This window comes from Salvelinus namaycush, chromosome 3 (assembly GCF_016432855.1).
Source record: "Salvelinus namaycush isolate Seneca chromosome 3, SaNama_1.0, whole genome shotgun sequence".
Classification (NCBI taxonomy): domain Eukaryota; kingdom Metazoa; phylum Chordata; class Actinopteri; order Salmoniformes; family Salmonidae; genus Salvelinus; species Salvelinus namaycush.
In genome coordinates, this window is record NC_052309.1 from 66,345,197 (window position 1) to 66,363,166 (window position 17,970).

Genomic DNA, 17,970 nt, shown 5'->3' on the forward strand with positions numbered 1-17,970 from the left:
TCCTTTCTACTTCAGGAAGCGTTCAGGGCATGGGCAGAGACAGGTTATCTATTATATTGACCAGATACTCAAGTGTCCGCTCTAACAATGGAAAGTTATGTCTTCAAAAACGGAAGGCAGAGGAGGCAAGCTCAGGTGGGACCATTCTAGCCAATGAGAGGGCAGATACGCGTGAGAACAAGAGGCACAACTCATATATAAAGTGTTTTTTTCTCAAAGTTGCCGGGAAGTCACATGTCCTACTTATATCAATCAGTACGCTCATAACAACCTAAGCATTCATTAAGAAACTCATAGTCGAACAAATAAGCCATTACATTTTTGGTTGACCAAATTCGATACTCGCTGACCTCCATACAAAAAACAGTTATCACTCATGGTGAGCAAAAAAATACATAAAACGCCACCTGCTGGAGAATACATATTTTGGGCCCAGTTATCACTCGTTTCGAGGCATAAATCGGCCCAAAGTCAGATTTTTCCAGCAGGTGGCAGTTTCCGTTTTTTTTCGCTCTCCAAGCGATTAGTTTTTGTATGGGTATGGGCCTCCTTTATTACCAGAAGAAGTAGATTATTGATGTCGCCTCTGCGCAGCCGCTCCGCGAGCCCTAGTGTGCGAGCCACCCATTACATCCATGTTGTCTACGAAGAGGGAATCGGCGTCAGCAATACTGACGGAACGTTTTAGATGTGTTTTTGTTTATTCGCATACATTTATCAGATTTTTTCCACGAGGAATATGGAACTTCAAATGGCTGTCGTTAGGTAGAATGATGTGTTTGCAGTCAGCAACCGTGTTATTTATTTTTTCTTAATGTTATGTAAGAACAGAGACGGTACGCGGCGCCTCTTGTACCGAATTGAGGCGTAATAATGAATAACGCGCAAGATATGTCTCCTGATTTTGTCTTGATGCGCTTGGTTTCTGCGGCTGAATATGACCGATTGGACGAGGATAATTTGACGTCGGGCGGTGGAGTGGTTTCCGGATTCGGGAAAGCTGTCTTGGGTAATCATGGCAACAATATCAACAATGGGTTTGAATTTGATCCGAACAACCCCACAGCAGCCCCGGCGATTTCGAGCAATCCCTCCCCGCACTATAGTTCACAGGTCGAGAGCCGGACGGGAGCCCTTGACAGCCGCTTGATGCTGACTCGACCCATAGTTTCTGATGCGCCTCAACCTCCCGACTTCGCAGTGGCTCAGCGCTTCGATTTCCCTCATGGCGCGGGCAGAGGCTCGCGGGCTCAGCTCATGGTGTTTCAGAACGTCCTTAGGACAAGCGACGGTATTTTGGAATGCGGCCTCGAGCAACCTCCTGGCTTCCAGGTAAGTGAGGCTGATCAACAGGAAGCCAGTTCTGCCTGTGTCATGATGACCAGTGACAACAATATGGATGTGCAACACCAGCGGCTTCAGTGGCACCCCATTATGAAGCTGTCCAAGGTGGTTGCAGATGCAGGTGACCTGGCTGGAGAGGGAGATGGGCTCTGCCACCGGCACCGCCTGGTCACTGATGCCATGGACTGGCCTCCGCTCCTGGACAAGTCCCTCCGCTTCTGCATCCTGGACCCCAAGAAGACCTGTTCGACAGGGAACACGAACTACCACCACCTGGACGACACGGTGCTCAACCTGGCCCGGAGGCTGGGGGAGCTGGGCCAAGCCTCAGAGATGCTGCTGAAGGAGGGTGGAGAGATGCCTCGCTGTTCCTGTCAGAGCATCCTGGCTTCGGCAACGGGGGGCATAGGCCCCGGAGAGGACCCTAGTGAAACCAGTGACGCCCTCCTGGTGCTGGAGGGCCTGGACTCTGAGGAAGTGGGGGACCTGGGGATGAGCGGGGAGGAGTTTAAAGGTGATGTCCCTGGGCAGGAGCGCGAGACAGACATGGGACAGGGCGGGCGGGGGGCTTTCTCAAGCGGTTCCCTCACGGGGCTAATGAGACAGGTACACAGGCTTGCCGGGGAGTCCTGTGCCTGTGACCCCCAGGTGTGTCCCTCCCCGTTGGATGCCCTGGGCTCTGCTGCAGCCTTAACATCGTCCCTGTCTCTGGCCTCCTCTAACATCACGGGGCAGCCGGCAGCAGAAGCCTCCGCCACCCTATTTTGCACCTTACCTTCACAGGACCCTCCCAGCCTAACCTCCCAGTCCCAGCCCCAAAGCAGGGCCACCACGCCGAAGTTAGGGGTGATGTTGCGAGCCGCCTCACCCGTAGTAGTAGAGGGGGCGGCAGGGGGCGGGAAGACGACCAGAGGGAAGTCCAGGAAAGGCTCTCTGAAGATCCGTCTGAGCAAACTATTCCGGACCAAGAGCAGCAGCGGCTCCAGTCACCTACTGGACAAGAGGCCCTCGCTGGCCTCCTCCACCTCCTCCGGGGGCAGCCTGATGGATGTGTGGGGCTCTGGATCCACCAGCACAGACCAGGACACAGGGAGGTGAGGTTAAGGAGAGGGAAGGGAAGGGGACAGCCCTGTGTCTCTGACTGGGTCAATAGTGTTGGTCTAGCTGGGGGGACTGGGAGAGGACAGGGTGGTAAAGGCTGAGGGTGCGCGACAGCTCTGCGGTCTCAGCTGGTGTTGGTCTAGTACAGTTATCATTATAAGCTATTAGTGGCTTTACAGGGGATTATTGTAGCGCTGGAGGCACTCAAACAATGTGGGCGTAGTAGAGTTATTATTATAGAAGTTAAGCTATTAGGAGCCAAATGAAGGATGATTATAATGCCACAGGCACTAAAGGTAGACTAGTGGTTAGTGGAACTGCAGTCAATTTCCCCAGTGAGAGACAAACATTTTCGATATGAGAGCTTTTAGCTCACCTCGTCAACAGAATCACGTTACAGTACTCCTCTTATCCAGCTGTTTCATGATTAGCGCTGAAAACAGTACAAGAAAAGTGATTATCTTATCATGTTCTTAAAGAAACATGCTGGTACTTGGGCCTATTGAGTAGACCATATGCTACAGTACAGCAGTGTGATGAATCCAAGTAATTAAACTTTGGTTACTAACTTCATTTCCCTTAGGCATGATGGCTTTATCATGTTCTAAACGACCAAATCAATGAAGATTCAAAATGTCAACCAATGTTGCCATAGTTGTTTGTTCACAGATAAATGCAGTTTAGGACTGTTACCTGTAAACACCTGCTATTATATAGCCTTGACATCATACTCCATAGTTACTGAGATATTCTGGCATCCAAAATACAGTGCGTGTTGCATTTCACCTCCTGGTATTATTTGGCATCCCTCGGCATCATCCTGGTTCTATACTGTGTGTGCTGAAAGCAGGAGCAGACAGGAGCAGCAGGCAAAGGCTACCTCACCACATCGTCGTTTATGTAGCCTAGGCTACCCACTCCGTTTGGTTATCAACAGAAGCCTCTGGGGACATCTTATGGGCTTGCCACACCATCCCTCATGCCATGCTAATGCCTTGTTTTCATCCTCATGCTGTTGGAGGACTTTGTGTCGGAGGGATCGTGGTAAGATTAGGCCTAATGTATCTAGAGAGTGGCCCATGTTGGCTTATAGGCTACAGCTTTAGCAGGAATCCATCACAGTATAACTGTGCCCATTTGGTTGCCAGTTGCCACCTTTAGACATGTGGTTCACCCCATTCGCCGTGTAGATTTGGCCTAACAAATTTGTCATGAACGCAGTATGTTGCTGTACCTTTTTGAAAGCAAAGAAAGCAGCTGGCCATAGCAAGGACGTGAACGTAGTTTAGCATTACAGCCTTTTCCCTTTTGTAGATGCCCTCAGTGCATTGTTTTGCTTTATGTTGTCAAAAGTCAGGGGAAACAGTTGGAGCTAGTTTTAACGAGTTCAGCCCGCGGATGTTGGACCAACTGCCAGTACAGCATGTGCATTCATTCAACATGTCCTTTGAGAAATGTTCATATCTAATTTCAGTCATGTTTTGTTTTTATATATTTTTTAAATTATTTTTTTTACTGTTGGGACAACTGGCGTTATATTTGACCCTTCAGACGCTCACTGGCTGACTTGCTGTAGTCAAATCTAGGCCAGGTTCACGGTTCCTGATCTAACCCAGCCAGTCATCATCATGCCTGTCTGTCTGAGCACGGCTCCCACGAGTTCCTGTAGTCTCAACTGTGTTCTCATGTTTCCTTTTATTCAGTATGCACAAACCTGAGATGTGCCGTTACTGAACATCATGGGGAACCAGTGTTCCACTCCAGGCAGTTTCCTCTTTCCCTGCTCTCGGCAAACATGGCTCCTCTTTTAAGCGAGGGGAAAGGGTGTGGGGAGGGAGGTAGGATTGTGGGAAGGAGTTTGTAGGTGGCGGGGGGTGAATATCAGCTGCTGTTTGCCCTGCTGTGCATCAGGCTTAGCTCATGCGGCATGCTGGGTTTTCCCCACTAGCACTGTCTCTCTCTCTCTCACACACACACACACACACACATACACACACACACACACACACACACACACACACACACACACACACACACACACACACACACACACACACACACACACACACACACACACACACAAGCTGGCCCCCGCTGCACAGAGCAAAGGAATCTGGCAGTCAGCAAGGCACAGCTATCACCCAGCCAGGCCTTCCAGAAGCTTCCTAAAAAATCCCCAAATGTGAAAAACTGTGGAGTGGTGCTGTGTTTTAGGGGGAAGAGTTAAGCTAAGGATGACTATCCAAACAAGAAGTTACAGCACAGAAATGCTCCAATCAACGAAGGACCGTGTAATCAGAGGAGCTCGTTGTGCTTCTATGTATCAGTTTAATAGCGTAAATCTTAACGATGTCTTCTTGCTTCAGAAAATAGGCTATATATTTTTTTTATGCAACTGCTGTTTAAATAAACTGATGCTCAAATAATGACAACTGAAATGCAAAACCATCAAGCAGGCACAACTGACTTCATTTTTAACCAATCAAGTCTGTTGGAATAGACAACACCCTCAAGACCCTCAATGATCATTTTGCATCGCTGGCTGCTGACTTCACAGGGTCAGTGTGAGTGGCTCTGCTTAAAAAAGAAACAAGCCGATTCGAGGGCAGTCCGGTAGATCATGACTGGTCAGGTCCACCAGCCAGAGGTAAGCGTCTGACCCACCACATCCCAGAGATGGATCTCAGTCCTTGGTGTTGAGACACGGTGTACCCTTGAGAAATAGGCCACTGGTTTCATACAGTAGAAGGGTTAAAAAGACATGAGGCTGAGAGAGATGGTTCAAAATGAATGTTGTGGGATTGAAGTCTATTGGATAATACTGGTTCTTAGGACTATATACGGGCTTCTCTTATGTTTGACCCTCTGTCTGTCTCTCTCTCCACAGCAAACTCCAGCTCTCCAGGCCCCAAAGTGCCTTCTCTCCGTTGGCCTTCGGTCCTGCCTTCACCGGTAATTGTGTGTACTTGAGTGTTTGTGCGCTTCTATTTCTGACTGTGGCGTAAGCTTTATGTCGACGTATATGGGTTGGTAATGGGTTGCTTGTGCTCGGGAGAGTGTGTGCGACTCACATACGCATGTACACTTATGTACCTAGATCCTATATCTCTTCATCTTTTTTCTCTCTCTCTTTCTCATTTTCTGTCCCTGGATCTCTCCTTCCAGGTGAGACTGTGTCCCTGGTAGACGTGGATGTTTCTCGTAGAGGGGTGAACTCTCTGCACCCCCCGACACCACCGCCTCCGCCCAGACGAAGCCTCAGTCTGCTGGGTACTTTCCTCTCTTTCTTGCTTACATTTATTTCCTTGGCGTTTCTTCTGTCCCGTCACCCTCTTCTTCTCCATCTGCTGCTGGGCTGCCCCTTTTCACTTTCTTTTTTTTCCTGGGCTTTTCTCGTTTTCCACAAAAACATTGATGCAAATACAAAAGTACATTGAGGATTTGTGTAAGGGACAGACGTTTATAATAAATCAAAAAAATATCTAGGCGGGTTAGAAAAGGTGGTCAGGAGTTAAGCATGGGTAGTTTCTCCAATCTCAGTAGCAGTAGTTGCTGCCTCAATGTTTTATAGTTGGCATGTTTGTAACGGTTCACTGTGTAAACCAATTTCAGAAACTCAATAGGAATATACGTGATAGGACAGACACTAAAACATGTATGGTTCGGTGCCACTTGGGTTTGCAGTACAACAATGACTCGTTGGTTTTCTGTGACTTCAAATGCATTAGGCCTTGTGACTTATGGAACAGGGTCAGAATTGCAGAACTGAATTTGTTTTAAGAAGCACTCAGTTGTCTGTCTGTCTGTCTGTTTGTCTCTGTGTGTGTGTGTGTGTGTGTGTGTTGCTCCTAGCGTTCCTGTCTGTATTGCAACGGAGTCCTCTCTCTGTTCCTCTTTCTGTTGGCTGTGTTGGCCTCAGACGAGGTGTGGGTTTCTTTCTTTAGACCATGTTCTAGTAGGTTAGCACCCAATTAGCATTAGTAATGTGGTCGATGCCAAGGCTGAGACCGTCATCAGACTGAAGATACACACAAGTCGCGATGCAGTCAGTATCAGACAACGGTCCGGAGAGCGCTTGCGTTGCTAAGGTACAGGTCATTTTTGTATGACTAAAGATCCCACGTTTCCCTATTAGCCTACTTCATACCTATGCCTCTAGCTACTAAAGCCATTCTGGTTCCTCTGCCTGGGCTTCCGGCCACACTTCCTCAACACACGACAATCATTAGGGGCTTAACATCCAGGTTGTGATAGAGGTTTTGTCCATTTCATGTAGGATGACGATACTGGAGCTCCAGCAACATTTTGGAGGACAAATGAGACTAAGGGAATGGGGGTACAGATGGGTATTTGCTCGATGCCTTGCTATGTCAATGTCTGTCCAGCTTGGTGATCTGTCACTGCTTTCTTCATATGTTCTGCCTGGTGTCACTTTCGCTCTGTGGCTTGATTGTAACATCACTGTGTGTCGGGATCCCACTTCTGACACCAACAGTACCCAGTTTGGTTGTGAGACATTCATTGTGGTTCTTTTGAGGCAAAGTGCTTCCTGTACAATGTGACCACCACCAGTCCTTTATCTTATAGTGTGACGTTCAGCCGTCAGTATGATCAACTTGAAAGGAAGCCAGAGGGAGAGGAAGCCCATATTGCCATTTTGATCTCCGTAAAGTTCAGGGTGGTGGCTGGCCTCTTAAAGCCTGTGCTCTGTTCCAGATGACTTTGGTGGGCCGCAGCCTGGGCCTTTCCTAGAGAGTGGCGTTCATCCCTCCCATGCCTTCATCCAGCATAGCTTCAGCCTCAATGGTAAGAGCAAAGCCGGGGCAAGAGAGGTCAAGGGGGCTTACCAGTGGGGCACAGAGAGAGACTCATAAAGACAGGCTGGAGAATTGAAAAATCATAGACTATGTACCCTTCTTAAACATTTCTATTATACTGTGATATGTCTAACTAATTTCAGTGGGTAGGCTGTTTTTACATTGTTATAAAGTATGTTGTAATTGCGTTGGTGCAAGGCCAGTATTGTTTCTGGACACTTTAATACGTTTGGTTAACAGATATTCTGCTACAGTCAGGTTCATGGTTGGGATATTATTGCTTTCCCTGACAGGGTTTCTTCTTCCTTCTGTAACCATTTGCATATGCACATACAGACTACTAGCATTGGTATTGTATTATCTACTGAGCTACGTTATATAATCAGAAATTATAGTGTGTAGGTAGAGCTGACGCATTTCCGTATTCTGACGCAGAGTCAGATATCCTTCTACATTGGTATTTGAACATTGTGAAACATTGCAACCTCCTGAATAAGCCCCTGCAGGTTTACAGGACCATTTCTCTTGCTTTAATAGGGTCGGCTCAAAGAAAGGCCTTGGCAAAGTGGTGGGATCAGAGGCAGCAGGGAAGGAAAAGTAACATGGGGATCCCTAATGAAGAACGAGATTTAGAAATAGGCAGATAATGATACTCATTATCATTTCAGGAAAAGGATTGCATTGATGACCATCTCCTGAAAATGGCGAAATTATAGTTTAATCGTAGATATCACATTGTGCACACGGAACGTATGCTTGTGCCCAGTTAAGCCTGGTCAATTTGCATGATGTTAAAACGTGTCTGGTTGAATGATTTGGTGATTATATTCAGACAGACTGGTGAGATTGTCAGAGACCGAGGCAGATGAAGTGACTGTATCCATTTGATGGCCGTCTGTACCTGAGAGAGAGATTAACTTATAGGCTACTCCAGTACATGCATGATACAGACTTATTCGTTATATTATCACAGACGTGTCATTCCACACACTAATTTAACCTATAACGGAGGCTCCAATTTTTTTGTTTGTTAGGTCACATAGTCAGGACAATGACGCACAAGCGCTTACCCTGAGGTACACACTTGCTCATGTTTCTTTTAAGCAGGGTGAATTTATGGCTAATTTGGCAACAATTTCTGGAAATACCATGTGTTTCTAATGCCTTTTAAAAAAACATATATATATTTTTTTACCTAATGTTCTCATAGCGACCAGTAAGAGTGAAGGATGAACCCTGGATCTGAGTGTGTGGCCCTGTGTTTCAGATACGTTCCTGCGGGGTCTCCCCCGGCCCATCCCGCTGCCTGGCGACGTTCAGAACCCGTCTCGGGTGGACCAGCGCCCACTGCTGTGCCCACTGAGCCGCCCCGATGCCAGCAGCTTTGCCACCAGCCTCCGAGAACTGGAAAAAGTAGGACATGTCACGTGTACATAGGCACATTGACATTCTTACAGACACAGTGCTAGGTTCAGACAATGTTCCCTCTAAGCTGCGTACGGGCGCGCAGCTCCCCCGGGACTGCCGCGCATAAGAAATATCAGCCCGCGCAGAGAAGCATGAGATTGAACTTGAATTGCCAATATTAACCACTTTCAATTCAACATAGCGAAAGAAAATGAACTATGCAAGACTTAGTATGCAAAACTAACTATGCAAGAGATTTTCTTGTAGGCAGAACACACCGGAGTAGGATTCTATTGCATTGACAGGCACGACTGAGCCTGTACTCTACACACCGGCAAAACCAATCAGAGCTGCAGTATCCCAATGTGCAAATAGACCTTTGCCATATATGGATCTGTGTCATTCACTTTGCACTGGACAGTGTTTACACCATGAGTGGTCGTGAGTAGATATGCACATAGATGTGCACATTTGTTCATAATCTTTGCTAGTAAGTGAGTTATTTGCCCATTTATAGGTAGTCAGCAATGGGGGAGTGGTTGCTTCCTACAAGAGCACAAAAGCGAGTCAGGTAAAGACATTTTTTTTCTGTCTTAAAGGGGCAGTGTTGTATTTTGAGACAGGCTTGATTAAGCTAAGTAGGTAATAGGCAAAAGGTAGCATCATTTGTCTGATTCTCTGTAATAATGGTATGGGAATAATTACTTTTATTTTGTAAAGTGGTTTCTTGCATCAAATAGCACATTTTCAGTCACCTCCTGATCTGAAGGACAAGTGGATAAACAGGTTAATGTCAAGCCCTGCATATTTTTTCCAAAAGTCACATGGAATGTAGGTCTTCATTGAACACCACACATCGGCTATTACTGTAGGCTGAATGATGGAACAGCTATTTCCATGTTAAAATGTTATGGGACGCATTTTCGCCATTGTTTTTTTATGGCAGGCCACTCTGATAGGCCTACATTAGGATCAAATAACCACAGTTGCACAGAATTTTCACAAGTTTGCGCTCAGCAGGCCCTAAAAATGTGTTCAGTACTGGGGGAAAAAATGAGAGAACATTGGACACGGTGCTAGGTTCAGACACGGTGCTACAGTAGGTTCAGACACAATGCTAGGTTCAGACAAATCAAATGTATTTATTAAGCCCTTTTTACATCAGCAAAAACCCAGCCTAAAACCCCAAACAGAAAGCAATGCAGATGTAGAAGCACGGTGGCTAGGAGAAACTCCCTAGAAAGGCAGGAACCTAGGAAAAAACCTAGAGAGGAACCAGGTTCTGAGGGGTGGCCAGTCCTCTTCTGGCTGTGCCGGGTTCAGATTAGAGTACGTGGCCATTAAGGCCAGATCATTCCTCAAGATGTTCAAATGTTCATAGATGACCAGCAGGGTCAAATAATAATCACAGTGGTTGTAGAGGGTGCAACAGGTCAGCACCTCAGGAGTAAATGTCAGTTGGCTTTTCATAGCCGAGCATTCAGAGGAAATTGTAGAATTACCAGACACCAGATAAGACAGGTAAATTTCACCAGATAGGACAGACTGACCTTAGCCCCCCGGCACATAGACTATTGCAGCATAGATAATGGAGGCTGAGACAGGGGTCGGGACACTGTGGCCCCGTCCGACGATACCCCCGGACAGGGTCAACCAGGCAGGATATAACCCCACCCACTTTGCCAAAGCACAGCCCCCACACCACTAGAGGGATATCAACAGACCACCAACTTGTAAGAGTAGGGGTGTTAACCCCGGTGTCCTGGCTAAATTCCCAATCTGGCCCTCAAACCATCACGGTCACCTAATAATCCCCAGTTTACAATTGGCTCATTCATCCCTCTCCTCTCCCCTGTAACTATTCCCCAGGTCGTTGCTGTAAACGAGAACGTGTTCTCAGTCAACTTACCTGGTAAAATAACGGATAAATAAAATAAAAAAATGTTTTAAACTTACTACCCTGAGACAAGACTGAGTATAGACACAGAGCTAGGTTGAGACGCGTGCACGGAGCTAGGTTGAGACTAGAGGTCGACCGATTATGATTTTTCAACACTGATGCCTATTATTGGAGGACCAAAAAAAAGCGATACCGATTAATCAGCTTATTTTTATATATATATTTGTAATAATGACAATTACAACAATACTGAATGAACAATGAACACATTTATTTTAACTTAATATAATACATAAATAAAATCTATTTAGTCTCAAATAAATAATGAAACATGCTCAATTTGGTTTAAATAATGCAAAAACACAGTGTTGGAGAAGAAAGTAGAAGTGCAATATGTGCCATGTAAAAAATCTAACGTTTAAGTTCCTTGCTCAAACATATGAAAGCTGTGTTTCAATATTCCCAGTTAAGAAGTTTTAGGTTGTAGTTATTAAAGGAATTATGACGCGTTGACTATTTCTCTCTATACCTTTGAATATTGGATGTTCTAATAGGCACTTTAGTATTGCCAGCCTAATCTCAGGAGTTGATAGGCTTGAAGTCATAAACAGTGCTGTGCTTCAAACATTGCTAAGAGCTGCTGGCAAACGCAGTAATGTTTGGATGAATGCTTACGAGCCTGCTGCTGCCTACCAGCGCTCAGTCAGACTGCTATATCAAATCATAGACTTAATTATAAACACACAGAAATACGAGCCTTTGGTCATTAATATGGTAAAATCCGGAAAACTATAATTTCGAAAACAAAACGTTTATTCTTTCAGTGAAATACGGAAACGTTCCGTATTGTATCGAACGGGTGGCAGCCCTAAGTCTAAATATTGCTGTTACATTGCACAACCTTCAATGCTATGTCATAATTATGTACAATTCTGGCAAATTAGTTCGCAACGAGCCAGGCGGCCCAAACTGTTGCATATACCCTGACTGCTTGCAATGAACGCAAGAGAAGTGACACAATTTCCCTAGTTAATATCGCCTGATAACATGAATTTATTTTAACTAAATATGCAGGTTTAAAAATCTATACTTCTGTGTATTGATTTTAAGAAAGGCATTGATGTTTATGGTTAGGTACATTTGTGCAACGATTGTGCTTTTTTCGGCAATGCGCTTTTGTTAATTTATCATGATTTAACAAATTTAACAGCCACCGCATTGATTATATGCAACGCAGGACAAGCTAGTTAACCTAGTAATATCATCAACCATGTGTAGTTAACTAGTGATTATGTGAAGATTGTTTTTTATAAGATAAGTTTAATGCTAGCTAGCAACTTACCTTGGCTCCTTGCTGCACTCGCGTAACAGGTGGTCAGCCTGCCACGCAGTTTCCTCATGGATTGCAATGTAATCGGCCATGTAATCGGCCATAATCGGCGTCCAAAAATGCAGATTACCGATTGTTATGAAAACTTTCAATCGGACCTAATTAATCGGCCATTCCGATTAATCGGTCGACCTCTAGTTGACACACACACGGAGCTAGGTTGAGACACAGAGGGTGTGTTCGTAAATCACAACGGCAGACAAGCACCCAAGCTAACAGGCTAAGGCCAGCTTGCTAGCTACTTCCAGACACAAATGAGAGAACACCTCACTCTGAGCAGTTTACTTGCCCTAACAGAGCTGGTTAGGCTGTTTTCATGTTATCCAGGACATTGCTGACTAACTGTGATGCTGGCAACAATTTAATTAAGCTTTTTTCCCCAACGTTTACTGGCACCGGCCATATTCAATAGGTGTTGGACGTTCGTAAATTCATCAGTTATTCTGCGCTCTGGCACACTCAGACGAGAGTGCTCTGAAATCAGAGTAGATAGCCAGAGTGAATTTACGAACGCGCCCAGAGCTCGGTTCAGTTAGATAATACTAAGATCATAACAAACACATCCTGTAACACAGGCAGATACTTCTAATACTTCTGGTCTTTAGATATGCATGTAAAAAAAGTTCGGACACACCTACTCAATCAAGGGTTTTTCTTTATTTTTACTATTTTCTACATTGAAGAATAATAGTGGAGACATCAAAAGGATGAAATAACACATATGGAATCTTGTAGTAACCCAAAAAGTGTTAAACAAATCTAAATATATTGATTGTGGAGGCCAGGTCATCTGATGCAGCACTCCATCACTCTCCTTCTTGGTCAAATAGCCCTTACATAGCCTGGAGGTGTGTTGGGTCATTGTCCTGTTGAAAAACAAATGATAGTCCCACTAAGCGCAAACCAGATGGGATATCGCTGCAGAATGCTGTGGTAGCTATGCTGGTTAAGTGTGCCTTGAATTCTAAATAAATCACAGACTGTGTCACCAGCAGAGCACCATCACACCTCCTCCATGCTTCACGGTGGGAACCACACATGTGGAGATCATCTGTTCACCTACTCTGCGTCTCACAAAGACACGGCGGTTGGAACCAAAAATCTAAAGTTTGAACTCATCAGACCAAAGTACAGATTTCCACCAGTCTAATGTCCATTGCTCGTGTTTCTTGGCCCAAGCAAGTCTCTCCTTCTTATTAGTGTCCTTTAGCAGTGGTTTCTTTGCAGCAATTCGACCATGAATGCCTGATTCACAGTCTCCTCTGAACAGTTGATGTTGAAATGTGTCTGTTACTTGAACTCTGAAACATTTATTTGGGATGCAATCTGAGGTGCAGTTAACTCTAATGAACTTATCCTCTGCAGCAGAGGTAACTCTGGGTCTTGCTTTCCTGTGGCGGTCCTCATGAGAGCCAGTTTCATCATAGTGCTTTATGGTTTTTGCGACTGCACTTGAAGAAACATTCAAAGTTCTTGAAATGTTCTGTATTGACTGACCTTCATGTCTTAAAGTAATGATGGACTGTCATTTCTCGTTGCTTATTTGAGCTGTTCTTGCCATAATATGGACTTGGTATTTTACCAAATAGGGCTATATTCTGTATACCACCCCTACCTTGTCACAACACAACTGATTGGCTCAAACCCATTAAGAAGGATAGAAATTCCACAAATTAACTTTTAAGAAGGCACACCTGTTAATTGAAATGCATTCCAGATGACTACCTCATGAAGCTGGTTGAGAGAATGCCAAGAGTGTTCAAAGCTGTCATCAAGTCAAAGGGTGGCGACTTTGAAGAATCTAAAATATATTTTGATTTGTTTAACACTTTTTTTTTTTGGTTACTACATGATTCCATATGTGCTATTTCATTGTTTTGATATCTTCACTATTTTTCTACAATGTAGTAAAAAATAAAGAAAAACCCTTGAATGAGCAGGTGTCCAAACTTATATTTGATGTGAATTTGCCTATATCTGTGTGATCATAGTGTGGCTGGTACTGGGGTCCTATGAACTGGGAGGATGCGGAGATGAAGCTGAAGGCCAAGCCAGACGGGGCGTTCCTGGTGAGGGACAGCTCTGACCCCCGCTACATCCTCAGCCTGAGCTTCCGCTCCCAGGGGGTCACACACCACACGCGCATGGAGCACTACAGAGGTGAGTTACACACACACACACACACACACACACACACACAAGCAGGCATGCACATACACACACGCTATAGGTACTCTACGTTAGGGGTGTTCCAATCTGGCTATACTCTGTCATCGTATCCGTAAATTGACAGTTGCTAGTCAAATTGGATGATACTCGTGATCAGAAAAACGTGGAAGTGTTTAATATGCTTAAGTAGATGTTGGCAAAATGCCCATCTCCCTGCACGTGTAAAGACCAAACTAGCTGCAGATGAGGAGCAGCGTGCGGAGGGGTGTCTTGTCTGTTTCTGTGTACAGCGACTAGACACGTTTGCTGTCACTCAGAGTGCGCATCGGCAGTTCATCTTTTCACCCTGCCCTGGGCCCGCTTGTTAGCAATCTGCATAGTATCTAACAGGAGGCAGTAGCAATCTAAATGGTCAGACTGAAACATGCGGGGAGAAGTGATCGGGTGAAATTATGAAGTGAAGCGGGTGGACGGAGAAATACAGCTTCACTCTATCCAGTCAGAGAAGCAGGATCGACGTAGAACCCGCCCATTTCTTTACAGACAGGCAAACTAACCAGTTGAGTTATTTAAACCACGTAGCACCTCACACTTTATTTAAAGATGCACGCTGGCACCCAAATTATTATTTTTTTGTTCCGTTCACTGATAATGAATAAAATTGCGTTGGTGTCAGCAATTGCCCATATCTGTTACGATCCTGTTCTGTCAGACTACTCTGCACGCCCCTACTCTACATGCACTCTCATGCAGCACTCTTTACTGAAGATGTAAGCCATGTACACACACGTTGGATGGTTTCATGTCGTGTCTTGCCGTTGGATGGTTTCATGTCGTGTCTTGCCATTGGATGGTTTCATGTCGTGTCAAAAACATGAGCTGTCGCACACCCAGAGACAATTATTTTATGTGGAGGTGCTGACTAACGGCGAATAAACTATAAGCTTCAGAAGAAGGCACAGTGATGCCGAAACATCGGTGATTTACCCAATAATTTACTGGGAGTGTGTATATAGAGTGTGTGTATATAGAGTGTGTGTATATAGAGTGTGTATATAGAGTGTGTATATAGAGTGCGTATATAGAGTGCGTATATAGAGTGCGTATATAGAGTGCGTATATAGAGTGCGTATATAGAGTGCGTATATAGAGTGCGTATATAGAGTGCGTATATAGAGTGCGTATATAGAGTGCGCATATAGAGTGTGCATATAGAGTGTGCAACTCTTTATTATTTGTATAGCTTATAGTTCATGATGTGTCTTGCCGTTGGATGATTTTATGTCGTGTCTTATTGATTGGTCTTTTTCTCTCTTTCTTCACAGGAACCTTCAGCCTCTGGTGTCACCCAAAGTTTGAGGACCGCTGTCATTCTGTGGTGGAGTTTATCGAACGGGCCATCATGCACTCCAAGAACGGAAAATTCCTCTACTTCCTGCGCTCACGGGTCCCAGGTAAGAACCTACCAATCAGAGTGGGAGAATGCTAAATGACAGCTCTGTCACTGTATATGGATCTGAATCATAGGTTACATATAGCACCGTTTTAAAGTTGCTATTACTAACACCTATTTAGCACTGGGTTGTCATAATTAATTAGGCCTTAGGTTTGTTTTGACTTTACTATATTTTCACAATTAGTGTTGTATTTATTTATGGTGGAGGATGTAGTTCACTATCTAGGGTAGAATTTAGTATGTTTGTGATGTGTGTTCCAGCCAATGATGTACATTAATTTGTGTGTGTGACCATGGTTCCTCCTCCAGGCCTCCCCCCGACCCCGGTCCAGCTACTGTACCCAGTGTCCCGCTTCAGCAGTGTCAAGTCCCTGCAGCACCTCTGTCGCTTCTGCATTCGCCAGCTGGTCCGCATAGACCACATCCAGGAGCTCCCGTTGCCCACGTACGTAGAAACACAACACATAGATCTGCCCACATTATAGAAACGCAACATATAGACCACATCCAAGAGCTCCTGGCTGCCCATGTACATGCACTGCCCTGCCTGTATAGACCAGTGACCCAGGATATAGTGCGACATATAGTGCCCTCTAGTGTACAAAATAAGTGAAACATCCAAAGACAGACTAAATATAATCAACACAACAAATAACCACATAGGCAGGCCAAAATGGCTCCACAAGATGTTGGGATTTGTGTACAATGGTGGGAGTGTTTTAAGATATTGACATAATGGAAGATTTTGATAGTGTGTATTGGGATGGTTATATTTTCTATCCATTAATACACACAGGCAGACAGTTTTGTATTGGAAGAGCTTGTGTAAAATGTACCCCGTCTCTTCCTGTAGGCCCCTCATAGTCTACCTGCGAAAGTTCTACTACTACGATCCTGAGGAGGAGATGTACATGTCAATCAAGGAGATGGGGCGGGACACGACCACCCAACCGGCGACTGGCCAGCCGGAGTCTCAAACGTAGCACTTGGAAGATCATTGGATCAAGTGAGTGATGGACGCTTGGGCCACCAATTGAGCAGTGTTGTTAAATACGTTTATACTGAAATACTGTATTCGGTACATTATACAATTGACTTTTCCATATATTTTCAATGAAAACATTGTGGTGTTCATTGTTTAGTGTGGCCACTTGTCAGTGTATATAATGTCCTTATCCTTTGTTGTTGCAGGGTTTTTATACACGTGGACAGCTTACCTGAGACTGATGGTGACTGTGATTGGGGACAGTCTCACTCAAACCCTCTTGTGCCAGACTGTGCACTAATCAGCGCTCTTGGTTGACTCGGTATCCGGACGTCTGGGGGCAGGGTTTTAGATGATCCACCCTCCTCCCTTTTTGATTGGCTCACAGAAACTGGAGGAGGGGCAAGGGATGAGGAAACTCCACCCACCCGGCCAGTGAGGAAGATATCTGACCCCGGGGCTGAACTGGAAGAGCTAACTGACTACTTGCCATTGTGCTAACTACAGTAAGCCCCCCAGCTAAGACTGGACATCACTGCAACGTTGTGGAAACGTCACATGTACTTGAGTAGGAAGAACATTTCAACCGAAACGAGCGCACCCTTGAGCATGGAGGCTAAGACGATAGGTTGAGGGTCGAAGTATATGGAACCAAATCAGTTTGGAAAATGATACACTTGACCTTTTTTTGTACCCCTTCTCTGAAAAGGTCTGGGAAAAGGGACAGCTCGTTGTTTGGACCAGAGTATAAAAAGTTGTCTACTGTATGTCAGCCAAGGAGGAGAAACTGTACACACTTTTCTGATGTGATACATTCTCAAGTACAGAGAAATCAAATTTTTTGTTGTTTCCTCTTAAAATATTTGATTGCCACTGATTTGATCTGCACCTTTTGAATTGACTGCCTGGGCTGTGTGTGTGTGTCTGCGTGCCTGTATGTGTGTGTAAATACTGTGCGTTGGCGTTAGCGGTTGGTGGCTAACCAGAGTTATTTGGTGATGTAACATCACTGGAGGATAGCATGGTTGGCTCTCAACTCTGGAATCCAACTGGAATTCTCTTGCTATACTGTTATTGAGCAAATGCGTTACCAGAACAAATAATAATAAAACTGTTGATGGAATTTAAAACATGAGAAAAGCGCCTTTCTTTATGTCTATGGCCGAGATTCAATCCAAGGCGCCCAATAGAAAAGGCTCATTGTTGGCTGTTCAGTGCGCTGCTATATAACGTACCTTGGATTGAGTATTGACCTGTCTGTCTGTGATTGTCTGCAACCAAACACACCCTACCACAAATATACAGTTAAAGTCGGAAGTTTACATACATTTAGGTTGGAGTCATTAAAACTCGTTTTTCAACCACTCCACACATTTCTTGTTAACAAACTATAGTTTTGGC

The 17,970-nt window shown here is 44.9% G+C and overlaps 1 protein-coding gene across 3 annotated transcripts; it reads left to right on the forward strand.

The window, feature by feature from the left end:
* The first annotated feature begins 606 nt into the window (after positions 1-606).
* LOC120035163 (suppressor of cytokine signaling 7-like) lies at positions 607-17,699 on the forward strand. Of its 3 annotated transcripts, XM_038981986.1 has the most exons (10): positions 607-2,438; positions 5,333-5,397; positions 5,611-5,715; positions 7,162-7,251; positions 8,530-8,675; positions 13,951-14,119; positions 15,454-15,582; positions 15,894-16,029; positions 16,438-16,590; positions 16,776-17,699. In XM_038981986.1, exons 1-9 carry the CDS (start codon positions 874-876, stop codon positions 16,565-16,567), a joined length of 2,535 nt encoding a protein of 844 aa, XP_038837914.1. In that variant the 5' UTR covers positions 607-873; the 3' UTR covers positions 16,568-16,590; positions 16,776-17,699. The 3 variants fall into 3 exon arrangements, with proteins under 3 accessions (XP_038837914.1, XP_038837921.1, XP_038837928.1); XM_038981993.1 differs by lacking the exon at positions 5,611-5,715 and having other exon boundaries at positions 608-2,438; XM_038982000.1 differs by lacking the exons at positions 5,611-5,715; positions 7,162-7,251 and having other exon boundaries at positions 608-2,438.
* Positions 17,700-17,970: the final 271 nt, after the last annotated feature.

Excerpts from the sequence above, each read along its gene's own strand:
- LOC120035163 (XM_038981986.1), top strand. The coding sequence starts at position 874 with ATGAATAACGCGCAAGATATGTCTCCTGATTTTGTCTTGATGCGCTTG. Across the intron at positions 5,716-7,161 it reads ACGAAGCCTCAGTCTGCTGG|ATGACTTTGGTGGGCCGCAG; the intron begins GTACTTTCCTCT and ends GCTCTGTTCCAG. Across the intron at positions 8,676-13,950 it reads GCCTCCGAGAACTGGAAAAA|TGTGGCTGGTACTGGGGTCC; the intron begins GTAGGACATGTC and ends GTGTGATCATAG.